Source organism: Anser brachyrhynchus (genome assembly GCF_964034855.1).
Source record: "Anser brachyrhynchus genome assembly, chromosome: Z".
NCBI classification, from domain to species: Eukaryota; Metazoa; Chordata; class Aves; order Anseriformes; family Anatidae; genus Anser; species Anser brachyrhynchus.
The window spans coordinates 10,776,617-10,792,126 of record NC_137697.1 but is presented as its reverse complement, the minus strand read 5'-3'; the positions used below and the strand labels follow the sequence as shown (position 1 = coordinate 10,792,126).

At 40.3% G+C, this 15,510-nt stretch overlaps 2 protein-coding genes across 3 annotated transcripts; both read right to left on the bottom strand.

Annotated features, from left to right (window-relative positions):
* Nucleotides 1-574: 574 nt before the first annotated feature.
* Nucleotides 575-11,977, bottom strand: LOC308186103 (RAB7A-interacting MON1-CCZ1 complex subunit 1-like). 2 transcript variants are annotated; one of them, XM_080575017.1, is made up of 11 exons: nucleotides 11,767-11,977; nucleotides 11,362-11,468; nucleotides 10,845-10,991; nucleotides 10,337-10,468; nucleotides 10,022-10,136; nucleotides 8,473-8,668; nucleotides 5,817-6,037; nucleotides 4,892-4,967; nucleotides 4,221-4,399; nucleotides 3,146-3,321; nucleotides 575-2,235 (listed from the first exon to the last, which is right to left on the bottom strand). In XM_080575017.1, exons 1-11 carry the CDS (start codon nucleotides 11,960-11,962, stop codon nucleotides 2,146-2,148), a joined length of 1,635 nt encoding a protein of 544 aa, XP_080431143.1. In that variant the 5' UTR covers nucleotides 11,963-11,977; the 3' UTR covers nucleotides 575-2,145. The 2 variants fall into 2 exon arrangements, with proteins under 2 accessions (XP_080431143.1, XP_080431144.1); XM_080575018.1 differs by lacking the exon at nucleotides 11,767-11,977 and adding an exon at nucleotides 11,554-11,730.
* On the bottom strand, nucleotides 6,044-8,243 carry LOC308186108 (F-box only protein 4-like). The gene is made up of 2 exons (XM_080575042.1): nucleotides 8,004-8,243; nucleotides 6,044-7,899 (listed from the first exon to the last, which is right to left on the bottom strand). The coding sequence occupies exons 1-2, from the start codon at nucleotides 8,184-8,186 to the stop codon at nucleotides 7,660-7,662; spliced, it is 423 nt and encodes a 140-aa protein (XP_080431168.1). The 5' UTR covers nucleotides 8,187-8,243; the 3' UTR covers nucleotides 6,044-7,659.
* Nucleotides 11,978-15,510: the final 3,533 nt, after the last annotated feature.

The following is a 15,510-nucleotide window of genomic DNA, read 5'->3' as shown; positions in this document are numbered from 1 at the left end:
ACCAGACTCAGGAATTTAAATTGTATTTTTTTCTAGGTGAAATCTAAAAGCTACTTCTAAGTGACATCTGCAGTGCATCTCTGCAATGCTTATTTGGCATATGAATTCTCGGCAGGCTGATTGACTGTTTCATGGCATATCTCTCCGCACCCAAGCTGTTGATTTGCAAAGCACACACCCCACTCACCATCTTCCTTAGTTGTATTGATCCACCACCGACTGTACTGTCATGCAGGCTGCCCCCCCAGCTCTGGGATTCCAGTGATGCAGCTGCACAGACTGCCACTTTCCATTGTCTGGTTCTAAGCCTGCACCCTTAAAAATCTTAAGTTATTCTAAGTTAATGTAAATTATGTCCCCTAGGTTATGAAAAATTGTATTCCCTACATTATCTTGGCCTTTTAAAATGACAATAAATTAACATCTGTTAATTAAACATTTAATAACATTAGTCACTAATGAAAGCAATGTTGCAATTATAGTTTGTTATCTGTTCTGGCAGCATGACTGCAGACAGTGCTCGTTTGTGTGTGTGCATATGGGGGGAGAGCTTAACACCGAGAAAGACTGGAAATACTTTTTTAAAAATAATTTATTCCATATGAAGAAAGCAGAACAAAGATCTTACATAAACTTTTGTAGTAGCTAGCAGAAGTCGCTGCATTCAGTTCTCTGTAACATAGATAGATCACAACAGAATTATTATAACTAACAGGAAGGTCACAATCACCCAGTCACAAAGTGCCTATTTTTTCTCCAATTATTCACGTTTTGCACACTAAAGCACAGAGTACACATATTCTATTAAATTCAGGATAATACACAGAATTAGCATAGTATTGCTCACCATGGATCCTCCCTTAAAACATCTCCTGATACGAAGTCAGACAAAAAGCCTAGAAAACTGTTAATCCTGTATAAAGATGAACAAAGTAAGATTACAATTCCTATCTCTGTATTAGTTCATTAAAAAAAAAAAAAAAAAACTTCTCAGATGGAATGTTTCAAGTAGCTGTGTTAAACATCAAACATGTATACCAGAATGAAGGTAGCTGCAAGCTGAATGTGCACCATGTGCACCATTTATCTTGGTAATAACAACAAAAAACTGTTTTTGAGACTACTGCATTTTCATGTAGCAAAGAAAAAATCCCCAAACAAAACAAATACATGCATAGGCAAAAAAAAGCCAAGGGAAGTTTCTGAACATTCATCCAATTATTAAAAAATTTTAAAAAGGTGGAAGACTAGGAGCAGAACTATGCCAAAAGACACCAATATGAAAAATGACATTTTGGATCTAAAATGTTGTCTCCTTTTTATAAAAATATTTACAGCTCTGTAGAAAATTTCAAGCCCAATACTTCACATCTGCAAATGGCCACAATTATCTGAGTAACCAATAGGTCCTGGAGATCTATATATTTGATAAATCTTCTGAAATACTAATAACTCTATTTTACATTCACTCATAACAACAGATACGTCAGTTCAAATTAATAATTTCACTGCAGCAGAAAGCAGATGTTGAAGGTTTCTGTAGTCAATTGATAAACAAGATCACAACCAAGAAATAATTGATTCATGCAAGGTATTTTGCTTGTTTGCTTGTGCGAGTTTTGGTCTGGGCTGACAGTTATGCCTCAAGCACTATTTCTTGTCAAGGCATGGTTTCTGAAGAAAAAAAAGGAAAAAAGGAAAATCTACACTTCTGAAAGAGACACTGTCTTTCTGTCAATCTATTACAAAAGATGATGAGATAAGAACACAATACAATGTACAGTATTTTCTTTGGTTAGGAACTGTCATTGTCAAGATGTCCACTGAATGTATTTACTGAATGTGTGATGCGTGCCATACCGCTGCATTGATAAATTAACCTAGTTTGGTATATTTACAGATGAGATGAGATTATCACATATACTGAGAAGAGATTGCAACTTAAAGGCCTCGTTTTAAAAGAAAGAAAACAAACATATGTTAATTATTTATGTTCAATGAAATATATGCAGGTTGGTCTTTTAAATCTCCTTTCTGATGCTTCTGTGTCAGGACAAGATTCTCAATTCATCTATTGATGTATAGAGACCATCTGTTGATATATAGAGACCAAAGTCTCTATATAGTAAACCAAAGCAAGTTCCATTATTGCGTATTTTTACAATCTGCTTCTTCTAAGAGCCATTCAATTCCACTTAGCAATCCAGTTAAAGTTGCAGCTACAGTATCTTGTACCTGTAAAAATAAAAAATAAAAAGCTAATGTATTACAGATAACAGGCAATGTAACAGTATTTTAGTAGCACTGCATGTCTATCTTTGAAGTCAGAAATACTCCTCAAATCTAAATTTTCACCACTGGCTTCCATATCCCTTAAACAGGGTTCCTGAGAGTATGGTACAAAACAAAAACACTATGGTTTACAGAATGAATTATGAGACCCATTAAAAAAAGCCTTGCATTGATATCCAGGTTAATTTTATCTTAGTCACTCCATTGGTAATTCTAGACAATTTTCTTTACTTTACAGATGAGAAGCTACTTGCAAATTCTTCTCTTAACTCTTAGCGGAAAATTGTCACCAACTTTAGAACTCAAGGCGTATTATTACTTCTCAGATTTTGTAATGTATTATAAAGCACCTATTAGAAATGGTACACTTTTAAAACTTGTGAACATTTTCTTTAATGAAAAGAAAGGAATTATCTCAAATCAGGATTTGACCAGCTGGTCAAGAGGTGATCCTCCCGCTGTATTTAGCATTGGCGCAACCTCACCTTGAATACTGGTTGCAGTTGTGGTCTCCACAACATAAACAGGATGTTCAGGTCCTTGAATGCATCCAGAGGAGGGCAACCCCCTTCAAGACCCTTCCTTACCTTCTGGCTCCAGCTGAAGTTTCTTACGTGTACCTAGGCAAGCCACTTACCTCCTAGCTAGGTGCTAGTTCATCTAGGCTAATGCTTTATCTTACAGGACCAGAGAAGCTAAATTCTTCATTTAAGTGGAATGCTCACATAATACTAGTGTTGAAAGCTTGCTTAGGTAGGTACAGTTCAGGAACTGCAAATTACTTAACTTAAATTACATTTAAGCCACACAGAAATGGAAAAAAAAAAAAAAGAAAAGGTTTAAAAGCAAGTACCATCCAGGGCTGATTTAGCAGATTTAGTTGCAACTGATGTGCCATATAAACACAAGGAATTCTTTTCACATCATCATGAGAGATGCAAGACAGAACTAGCAGAGGTCTGTTCGGAGGTCCAAGGGCTGGATCAATCATTGCCAAAATATGAGCCAGTTCCTCCTGACGATCATGTTCTAGGAAATAATTTTTAATTTGTAAGTATTACATATATGCAAATCCGAAGGAGAACTTTTTTTTGTCTTAAATATTTTTTAAATATTTAAGATCTCAGTGGTGAGGCAACACAGAGCTAGAAGGGGTATAGGCAAATTATCTCATTCTGCTTAACTCAAGGCCAGATCATCTGTCTTCGTGTCACACTTAGCTGTTATTTAAAGATCTCCACAGATTTCCACAGATGGCCTATTCCACTCCTTAATGTCAGGGCATTTTCCAGGTACCTCTAAGTCCAAAACTGCAACAAACCACTAAAAAATACTGACATGCTGTACAGTCAGCAGCCCTTCCCTACCGACTGTATTTTTCCTCTTAGTATATCCCCTCACATTTTTTACCCTTTTCTTTCCTGAGCTAGACCTTTCCATCCATTTAAAACTGATGAAAGTAACGACAATTAACATGATAGTTGTTTGGATTATTCCTATTATAGGACTGTCCTGAATAGAGCTAATTGCATCTTTTTCTGCACTCTTCCTGGTGGAGGCTCTCTTTCCAGGCTATTATACCACTACCACCATTCCAGGCTGCTTCTCCTACCCACACCCAAGGACTTTTTGTTTGGCTTGGTTTAACTTTGCTTTTTTGAAATCCAAATCACTTCACAGATCTAGCTTAGAGAGCAGACATATAAGTACCAACCATAACTGAAAGAAGGGGCTATAACATCTCACAGGGAGCTAACAGACTACTTAGACAGGTGACCTCTTGGACTGAGTAAGACATGAAGAAACAGCACTAATGAAGTTGATTTTGAAATAATCAGAACATGGATGTTGATGTATTCCATATTCTGCACAAATCTTTTGTGACATGCCAACCTTTCATAAAATATGAATAAAGAGAAAAACCTTACTTTTATGAGCTTCTGCATTAGCAACATAAATGAATCCATCAACTACTTCGCACACCTTTTTAACTTGAGCTATTACATTGTAGTGCACAGCTTGCTGATTTCCTACTACACTGTTCTCTTGGTAGAACATCTTATTCACAACAGCAGCTTGCTCTTCCCTTGCTCTCTTTCTTTCCACACTGCAAGGTATTAAAATATTTCAGTAGTCAGATTAATTAAGTAGAAAATGCAAAAACAGGATCTAGGCAGCATAGCAAAGGGGCAGGAAAATAGCTTAAGCCAGCAAAAGTTTCATTCCTCACACATTTTTTTCTAGTGTATGTATACAGACAGCTAGCAATTTGCAAGAACGTATGAAAATACACTCCAGGATGAGTTTATACAGTGTTTCAAATGGGAATTAATCGGGTTATCAAGATAGACAAGAGCACCTGCTATGTCTTTGTCATATACATTTGTTATATATAAGGTTTGAAAAATAAAGTTATTACTTCCACATGAAAATTCATACGTTGAAGAAAGGAAGGCAAAGACTGAAGGTATGTATTGAAGCTTCAGTTTATAAGGAACATCCATGCATATGAACATAGGCATAAAAACCACATCACAAAACTGTAAGGCGTATGAAAGAACAGAGAAACTGTGCTTTTTTTGTGCAGAACAGATCTTACCTGGTGGTTGAATACAATGTCAGAATATTGAATTTTTGATTGTTATTAAACTGAAAACTGACTCCTGATCCAATTCCTACAGGGAAAAAAATTGAGCATATGAGATTACAAATACTTAGTTACTGAATATGACAAAGTGGTAGGCTGGAAATGCCAGTGGTGCTGTACAAAGGATATATCCAAACTTAGGTTGCAAACTTGCTGCTAAGGGTAGCATATGCATTATTTCATGCTGAAATTTTATACACGCTCTAAATTGGTCACACAGACTATTAATTTAATTAAAATAAATAGTATTGAATTAAAATAAGAAAGTATTTCCATGTTTTTTATATTTAGATTAGAACCTAGAAACCTAGGTCAGAGGGGAATTAGATTTGCCACTATCAGCCTAAGCCAGCACAGAAAATGTTCTATATTATTTACAACAAGCTGCATTGAGAAGGATACGAAGTAGAAAAAAGATAACAATTCTAAGAAGTTGTATTTTCACACTTCCTGTAAATATAATGTAACCATTACAACTGTGCTGTGCTTAAATAAAGGACATAAAGTAATATACATTTTTGTCTGGTTTGGATTAAAGTGGATTTTAGGATTTAAAATAGAAGTACAAAGAGCAAAATCTTGATATGGTACTGTACAAATTAAATCATTAAATTTACTGCAGCTACATACAAATTAAATCATTAAATTTACTGCAGCTACAACTTGATCACAATGTTTATTGCATTTATCCTTCTGAATAAATACAAACAGTGATTTTGTTTTTTTACCATTACGCTATTGATTTTCAGGGGGAGTATTAAAAAGCATCATTTTTGTTTTCCATTTCTCCCCAATGTTTTTGTGTTTAAAGATTTATTTCAGATTTAAATGAAAATGAAATACAAAACAATACAAACAACACCACCACCATCATTACCATGAATTCGTCTTTGAGGTAGGCCAGCTACTAGCAGAATTTCTGGGCATGTCATCATCTTTCGCACTAAAGAGTTATCCAGCTCTTCCAAACCCGGCCCAAACATTGCAAAGCGAGGTTCTGCCTGAGTGACCAGTGACTGCAAAAAGGAAGTCACAGCCCCATACCGGGGACGGCTTGATTTCCAGCTTCTTCTACTCTGAGGACAGCTTTTTTTGTATCTGTAAAATAGACACAAACTAGAAATTAAACGCAAAATACAGAATAGGTATTAATCAACGTTTACTCAGGTCCCACGCTTCTCATGCTTTGTTACTGGTACAACTCAAGCACAGGTGAAAAATGCTGAAGTTCAAAACTGATTATTTCAGTCAGCAGGTTAAAGCAGGTAAAACCATTAGTCCTTCCAAATTCCAAACGCTGACTTGTTGGACCTTTAATATACTTCCATGGGATGGAATATTTAGTTTACTTAAAAAAATAAAGTAAAATTAGAAACTCTCCCAGCCTCACTGCACACACAGCATTCGTAGGATTAAATAAAAGCTGCTGCGTTGCAAACGGCGTAAAAAAATAGGAAAATTCTGACTGCACTTCCAACCTTCGTTAAACTGCCTCTGTGTTTACTAATCGTTCACTCCACCTGGAAAGGACCATTTCCCATTTAGGAACAGAGAACACATGATGTGAAAGAAGACAAGCTGTTGTCTGCAACCTTATGCATTCACTTGACGGAGAAGCTGGAAGGCATGAATGACTTTGGTAATCACAGGGAAAGAAGTAACAGTGACGGAAGAGACAGACTTCCTGGAGAAGCAGATTCAATCTTTGCTTCGTTGGACACTGAACTGTGATGCTGGACAAATCACTTCAAGAAAACATTAAATGTGTGCTTCTGTACACTTCACTTAAGATCAGCAACAACGTTAAGTGCTCACAGACACAATGAAAATCAGTGACAGGTCATTTCCAATATGTGATGCTCTGAAGTATTTGGACCTGAAGACATTAAATCCAGTGCTCAAAATCAATGATATTTTGCACTCCAGGTTCAAAGCACCTCTTTTCCAGCTGTAAAATGGGGGTGAAGGGCACAGAGACCACAGGAGTCAGTGCACTTTTTGTGAAGCAAGAATTTCATAAAATCATCTTTGGAAAACGTAACTGCAAATTAGTAACTTTTACTGCAAATTAATTAAAGGCATTGAATGAGATTAAAAAACAACAACAACAACAAAAAAACCACTGCAGAATAATCTGCTTCTCTTAGGGGACTTTTCAATCATCCAAACATATTATGAGTGTTACTGTGCTTTTCAGCTACACTGGTTAAAATTACAGGCTCTGTCTCATGGACACTAACCATCAGAGCTAAAGCAATATCAGTACTTATTCCACGCACATTCAAAAACAACATTTTATTTTTTACTAGGTTTTCCAGATAAGATATAAAACAAAACTAAGGATCATTCCATTCACTGTATTTTAAACACTTTTTAGTACTTTTATCAAAACAATAAATTATTTTTCATTGCAATGAGAGTGAAGAGAATTTTCATCAGGATGAGTGGTGAGCACAGCTTCACCAGTGCAAGATTTTTGGTGGCACAGTGGGCACAGAGTTTACAAAAAGCTTTGATTATTATTTTTTTAACATCTTACATTCCTGTTGAATTCCAAGGAGAAATACCAGACCAAACGGTCACAGAGCAGGAAATTAAATTTCCAGAGTAAGGGATGGGTTTGAGAACCCACCAAAATTTGAGCAGCGGCTTACAGTTTACCGCTGTAAATACGAACCCTGCCTGTGGGCTGTAAATTGTGCAAGAGAATGCTGAGACACTCACATCGCCATGTAGTCATACAGCGTGTTATCGCTGACTTCTGAGAAGGCTTTATTAAAAATTTCCACATCCGGGAGCGACTTCCAGTCCACGGAGGTCCAGAAGGGGAGATCCCGCAGCAGAAAGTACCTCCAGAGCAGCGGGTCCTGCACGGCCGCCCTCCAGTAGCAGCTCGTGCTCCCCAGGTGGCACAGGTCTTGCGGCGAGAGGAAGGACATGATGTTCAGCTGCACGTCGATCTGCAAACACCGAGACCGGCGGCTGAACCCCCAGGGGGGCTCGGCGCACGGCAGCCCCGAGGGCAGCGGCGAGGAGGGGGGCAGGGCGGCGGGTCCGAGCTCACCGGCAGCGCCTGCAGGGCGCTCGCTTCCTCAGCCTCCCCTTCCCCGCCCGCGGGGCCCGGCTGCGAGGCGGCCTCGGCCCGCTCCCTCAGCCCCCGCGCCCAGCGCTCCTTCAGGCCCCGCAGGCGGCCGCGCACGGCGGCCTCCAGCCCGCCCCGCTCCGCCGGCCCGCTGCCCGCCGCCATCCCGCCCCGCACGGCGCCGCCGCGGCCCCGGGCGAGGAAGGGGCGGCGCCGCCGCGGCCGCCCCCCGGCCCCGCAGCGCCCGCCCCGCCGCCGCCTGACACCGCGGTGCCGGCCACGCAGGCGGAGCCCCGCCACCCCGCGGCGGCCGGGGGTCAGGCTGACAGCACAGCGAGCTCCTTGCGAAGCGGGGCGCGTTTATTTGGTCCTGAGGTAACACAGCATTTGTTCGGCGCTGCCGGTGTTCCAGCCCTGGCCGCGCAAAGGTCCCTCGCATACAGACACGTACTTTGTCAGCATGCTTTTGCCCAGTTCTCGGAAATCCAGAGGTGCGCTGTGCGGTGATCTGCAGCCCGGCTCGCTGCTAGGCGCCGGGTCTGTCGTCCGAAGGCTTTCCTGCTCCCCCTCTCCACAGAGTTTCAGTCCCCAGTAGCACATTTCTCCGCTGTACATCATCGCCAGCAAGTGAGTGTCACTAAATATACCTGCAGAAATAATTCAGATCAAGCACATTTTTCTTCTGTTGTGAACAAGTACGCAGCTCGTTAACTACAACCTTTTCTTAGAAAGGCAGCAAAAAAAAAAAAAAGGTACAGGCAACATAAGCCTACTAAAGAGGTACACCAAAGAACAATTTTCTGCCATTGTATGACTGATGATGCGCACAAAAGAAGCTGGACCAAGGTCTTGCTCATTGCTCCACCCATTTTGCCCTTCCATAATATTAAAATCTTTAATACTGGCATATAAATATGTATAAATAAATAATATATATATATATATAAAAATATAATATAGATAGATAATATAAAATATGTTTGCCTATTTATCTTAGACAACTTCAGTATTTCTGTACAATCCATTAAGTGGAGGTATGAGCATGTATTAGAATTGACCACATTAGAATACCTCTGTGCCTCCCACAATTTAAGCCTACTAGAAGATAGCTTTTTGAACATCATCTTAACTCGGGTTAACCAGCAGCAGCTTTTGTATTTGAATAGGAAACACATTAAGTGTCCATGGTCATTCAAAGCAAAGAAATCCTACTGAATGAATGTACAAAATCAGTCACTGAATTTGTTCAATCAATGTGGAGCTGAACTAGAGCAATCCCACTTTTGGATGAAATTAAACAAGGTGCTCTGCTGTCCCCCTGAGCATTTATTGCATAGGACCAAAGTAGAGGTAGTTTTGATAGGGTATAATGTGAACATCCCATTCTCATCACCAGCTGTTTTACTTTGGAAATCCTCTCCTGCTCCATCACCATACCAGCACCACACTGATGTAGTCTCAGATGCTCATGTAATTGCACTATAATAATGCAACTTACATAAAGCTACAGTGGATGAGAGAGAAAGTTTCCCAACTCTAGCCAACTTTGCTTATACTTTCTACATGGGTGAAGTCAACAATTCATCATATCTGTTTTCTTCTAGATCTAAACAGGGAAATCAAAACGGTAACATTTTGGGCCCTCTGTAATCGTGTTTGTGCTTTCAACATTTGTCAACTGACAGCTGTATGGTTATAAACCACAAACACTGTGCACACAGTGTATAAAGCCTCAGTTCATTTTCCTTCAGTGCACTCAAAAATATAGAGAAAATGAACATTACCACCTCAGACGACTGAGAAGAATGACTCAGAAGAAATTATGGGGGATGAGGAGGGAATCAGGAAAGCGTGCCCGCTTTTTATGTCTGTTAGTTTTTGGTTTGTTGTAAAAAGTGATAGTTTTGAATACAAATGAAGTCGAATGACCAAAATACACAATAAAGCATTTTATAAAGTGGAGTAGTTATTGGGGGCATGGGTTGCGCTTTTTTCTTTACCTTCACTGAGTAATCTAGCTGTGTCTTTATCTTGAAGTAAGACATCTTCATTTAGATGAAGAGGGCATCTAAAGCTAAGCATCTTCATCAAGTAACGAACTCCATCATTAAGACACTGAATGCAGTTACAAAATGTGGAAAAAAACACTTTTAGATAAATTCTAATTAATTTAATGATAGCCAAAAATATTTCCAGACACGAATTCCCCCAAACCTTATTTAAAATAAATAAAAAAGTATTTTAAAAAAGTCACACTTTAAAACCATATTTACGGGCATTCACATATTCATAGCACTTTATAAATCTTCCTTTACCTTTTTAAATATGGCAATGTTTTCTCGTAGCCATTCACTCCTTTCTTTTGCTGTATGACAATACATGTAAAGCAGGGCTCCTTTTCTCCAGTAAAGACATTCTACCAACTCTATACCAAGGATGTTAATAGGCTGAAATAAAATCCAACAAACTGTGCTAAGCAAAAAGTAAACCATCTAAACTACTCATACACACACAGTGTTATATTAAGCCTCCAGCTTTAGAGGCTGTACTTAACAGCAGAGGTCGCAGACACAAACCTCGTATTTCAGATTTGTATTGCCAAAAGCTTCTGTAATCATGAAACATTAGGAAAGAATGAGCATGCAACATGTTCTTTGAAAAATTATTTTGACGAATTACTATTTAAATATAACTAAGATATTATTTTTTTCCAAAGATCTTAAACTTTGCCCATTAAAAATACAAATAATACTATCCTATCCTATTTCAGATTTTTAAGTAATGAAATATTTGATTCTCTCACTGAGTAACACTAGTACTCACATCCTCATTTATGCTGCATTCTCTCACTAGATCTTCTGGTTCTGACAAAATACCAGTAAGTTCTTTAACTTTTTCCAAGGAAGTTTCTTCTGGAAAATCTTCATCCACAAGCTGGCTTTCCTCAAAATATGTAATGTCTAAGACAGCCTATGGAAACAAAAAGATATAAAATGCAAGAATACTACTTGCAGACTAATCAGATAGTACTTTACAATTACTTTACAATTAGTACAATTTACTTAATTTACAAAAGTAACAAGCTAAAGGTATTGTAGGGTTGTTGATGGTGAACATAAACTCATAACCCTTTCCGTCTTCACAGTATCTGTACAACTACTGTCAACTCTAACTTATCTTCTACTCCAGACAAAAGAAGGCCTGTATTTCATGGATATTCTGTAATTACCACGGGAGTGACAGAAATCCCTCTCTGTTACACCCTCTTTCATACACCGAACCCTCTCCTATACACAGGGGATGTTTTTAAATGGAGTTCGTAATGCTTTGAACGCACTACCTGTGTATAAAGCTGCAAAAGCTTGGAAGGGTGTGTTTTCTCGCTCCCTTCATTACAGAGTCCCTCCAGTTTCTCCAGAGCAGCAGAGCCCTTTACGAGGAAGGTATCTGAGGGAAGAACACAACGCCCCCTTAGCACTGCCAAGCACGCACCTAGAGCCCTGCTTCCTCCCCCTTTCCATTATGTTTTTACCGCCTTTGTGATACATCTGAGAGCAGCAGCAGAACAACAAGGCACCAAAACCGCCCCGCTGACACAAGTCCCGACCGGACCGAGGGCACCCAAGGGTGCCGGCCTCCTCCTCAGGCAGGCCCCGGGGACGAGCCCCCCTCACGGGGGAGCACCACCGGCGCCCCCCCCCCCACACACCCCGCCGCCGCCCCGCTCCCTGCCGGCGCCCCTCACCGTCACCGCCCGCTCCCCTCGGCGCCTCCAGACGCCGGCCCAGCGCCGCTAGGCGCCGCCGCAGCCCCGGCACCGGCACCGGCCCCGCGCTCCCCAGCCCCTCCGCCGCCATCATCCCCTCCGCCGCCATCCCCGCCGCCGCCGCCATGCCCGCGCGCGTGCCCGCGCCCGGCACCACGTGACGCGCGGCGGCCATGTCGGGGCGGGGCGGCCCCGCTGCCAGCTCCGCGGGGGCGCGCGGCTGCTGCGCGTGCGCGGTAGCAGTAGCGGCAGGCCGGAGTTTCCCCTGAGGGGAGGGGAGCAGCTAGTGGCGCTAGGTGACTTTACGGTTGAGCTTTATTTATTTATTTATTTATTTATTTTACGGCTCCAGTTTGCCGTCCAACTTACAGCAGCTCTCCTCCAGGCCTCCGGAGATGTGCAGCTGGCGTGTTGTGAAAAAAAAAGTTTTATTTCTGCTTGCTGCTGCACCGCTGTAAATCGGCTCTTGCTTTTTTATTCAATAAACACAGAAATGTTTTATCTCAATACTTTATCTATCTTTTAACTCTTTCTGGAAAAACTAATGCATTAGTACTCGTGAGCTCTGCGCTCATGCGGTGCTGGATTTTGACAGTTTACATTTTAAGAGTGACTGAAGACTTTTTCCCTCTCTAGCTTGCAATCTCTTCCCAAGTTACTTACTCTGTTAGTGCTTAATTCACACTAAAAAACTGCCTGCAATGTACAGTGCTTGTGAACTGGTAGTGGAAAGCTGCCTACATACAGACACCGGTGGTTTTGCTGTTGCCTGTTTTATGTGCCTTATGTAAAAGCTATCAAACAGATCAAATACAACGAAAAAGTAAAACCAAAAAGCCAAAAACACCTGCTTCCAGAAATGGTTTGATTTTTTAGGAGAAATCTTTTAATATTTTTTCTGTCTGCTGTTATTTACTCCTGCATAGTCCACATCCAAGCACAATTTTTCATCTAAAGAACAGTTGCCTTAAAAGTGAAAGTATTAAGGTAAATAATTGTGTCATTCCCGAGAGTCAAGGAGATAGCGCTTCTTGTTTAAAATGAAATGCAATACTTGCCACGTTGACAGTTTGGGGACTGAAAAATGGCTGCGTGTCATTCAAGTTCCCTTCTGCTGTCCCAGATACTCTGCTTCCATGGTCCTGCCTTCAATTTTGTGTTTCAACATCCAGTTATGATTTATATTGCTTTCTTAGTGGCTTTCTTTACAACTTGGCAAGTGGGTGAGCCCTTAATAGTGGAGATGTCAGCTAGTCTTTCAAGATGTGCAGTGTGGAGAAACAAACAAACAAACCTGTAATGGTTGTGTGTTGACTCATTCGATAAAGGAAGTGGTATCGTTCTTCAGTCTGCACTCTGGCACTGCCGCTTATTTTAGCTGTATCTTATTTTAGCTGCATCTGTTCTGAAAGAAAGCTAAATGTATATGCAGTGACTTACGTCCAGAAAGTTACACATTGTTTCTTTACCTATTCAAGGGAGTCTGGATTTGACCTTTCTCATCAGTGGTTTAGCTGGAAGAGATGTGTTAATACCAAGCTGGTGAAATAGATAGCTGCTACAAATGAAGAGAAGAAAAAGAAGAAGAAAAACAAACACTGGAGACATGAACTTCTGAGGAAAAGAGAACCTCAAAATTTTTTAGTGCTATCATCTATTCGTTTTTCTCCCAACCTGGTTTTGCCATGAAATATTGGTGCAGTCTGTAAGTGGAAGCTATAATGTCTTTCAAGCATTTCTCTTGTTCTGTACCCTGTTGGGAAGTGGGTTGCAAACAAACAGGGAGTCAGGAGTTCTGGGCAAACACCCATGGAGCTGGGAAGAGAGGGCTGGGCTGAGCACAGCTGGGATGGTGCCACTGTTCTGCTGTGGGCAAGCTCAAACCTCTGCTTGGGCTCTGCCTTGCTCCTGGCTGGGGTGGCCTCTGAGCAGCTCCAGCATCCATCTCTTCTCCAAGCTGCATCCCCCTCTGGCACTAGACTCCTAAGATGTATGTTGCAGCTTGTAGAGCTACTGTGCTAATCTTCGCCTCACACCCTGCAGAGCTCTTTGTACAGAAGACAGATAAAAGAACATGTCTGATTATTTGAGAGAGCAACAATCTCAATGTGCCTGATGTTTTGTTTTTGCTTAGAAACTGTTGGGATAAAAGCCCTGACAAATGTTTGGAAGATAATGTCATGGTTTTGGGTTTGCTACCTCTCCCCATTTCTTCCCATTTCTCTACCATTTCTTTTCAGGGCTGGGAAATCTTAAAATCCAATTTCTCCAAGCTTCCCACAAAGCAAGTTGCATCCCCTATTTTTTGGAAAATTTTCCATGTTTAAGGAGAACGTTCTTACAAGATAGCTCTTAGCATAAATTTTCTTGAAGGAAAAAACATTTTACTCTATAGAGCTACTTTAGGGAATAGTTGCAGTACGGTAAAACAGTCTCTGTTAAAGATATTTATGTGGGGCTTGTAATAATTTGCTGCTTAGTGTCTCCAGTTTTAAAGCTACTGTTACTAATAAGGGAGGAAATGAGGCGTTGGCTATTTAAAAACAGGTTCTGCTCTTAAACTGATGGAAGCACAACAGGTAAACAGAGAAGCGTCACAGTGTGTGGACAGTTCAGGTTGACAGAAGAGGGAGAGATGTTACTGTTTCATTCTTTGGAGCCAAGCAAATGGCATTGCCGCAACTGTCCTGTCATTTGGGTTTTATATATAAATATGTGTGTGTATGCACAAATACATATACACAGTGTAAATGTACATGCATGAAGCACATGCATGTAAAAACATTGGTTTTGTGCAGTATCTGTAGAATTACATAAGTAATAAATATAGCCATGATTTTTGTTTTGCAAATTTGTAGCTTCAGAATATACACAAGGGTCTCTTTAAATTCAGTATGTCGTTTATTATTGTTGTTATTATTATTATTATTATTATTAGCTACAGTAGATTCTACTGCTGCTTTCCTTCTAAACCACATGCTTTTCACTCCTTCTGAGATTGGTGTTTAAATGTGCATGCTGTTAGAGAAACAGACCGTCTGTAACCTAGTTACCAGTAAGGAATTATTTTTGTCCTGTGGTATTCCATCAGCACTCCTAACTATCATGATAAACATGGCTGGGAAACTGGGCTCGCCTGAAATCTCTAAATACCTGAAAATTTCGAACACATTAGAACAACTAATGTCTTGAATACACATAACATACTTTGCTTTAGTGGCCTTCTTATTTCTGGAGGTTAAAGAAACAATAGTTAGACACAAGCGCATTTTTCCTCTGTATGTTTAGTGTTACCCAAACTAGAATTTAAAGAGAGGAATTGGAAAACCATGGAGGCAGGAAAATGTTAGCTTTAATTAAAAGTACAGACTTGTCTAGGGAAAAAAGCTTTGTGCAGCAATGAATGATATACTTTTATCATTACCAGCAGTCTCAAGAACTTTGCAGTTTTGCAGACTGTGCAAATTTTCTTGAACTGTGGCATATAAGTGGGGTGATAAAGAAATCATACTAATTCTTGGAGAAAATATCCTGAGAGGAACTTTTTGGATTAAGTGAACTGTATATTTTGATTATGTGCTGTTCTGATCTCTAGAAAGAACATTGGAAGAAAGAGGCTTTCCGTTCACTAAATTTCTTCTCTGACCTAAGGTTACTAAACCTGGTGATGAAGACAGCATTGGATTACTTATGGTTTGCTTTTGGACTGTTCATGTGAAGGAG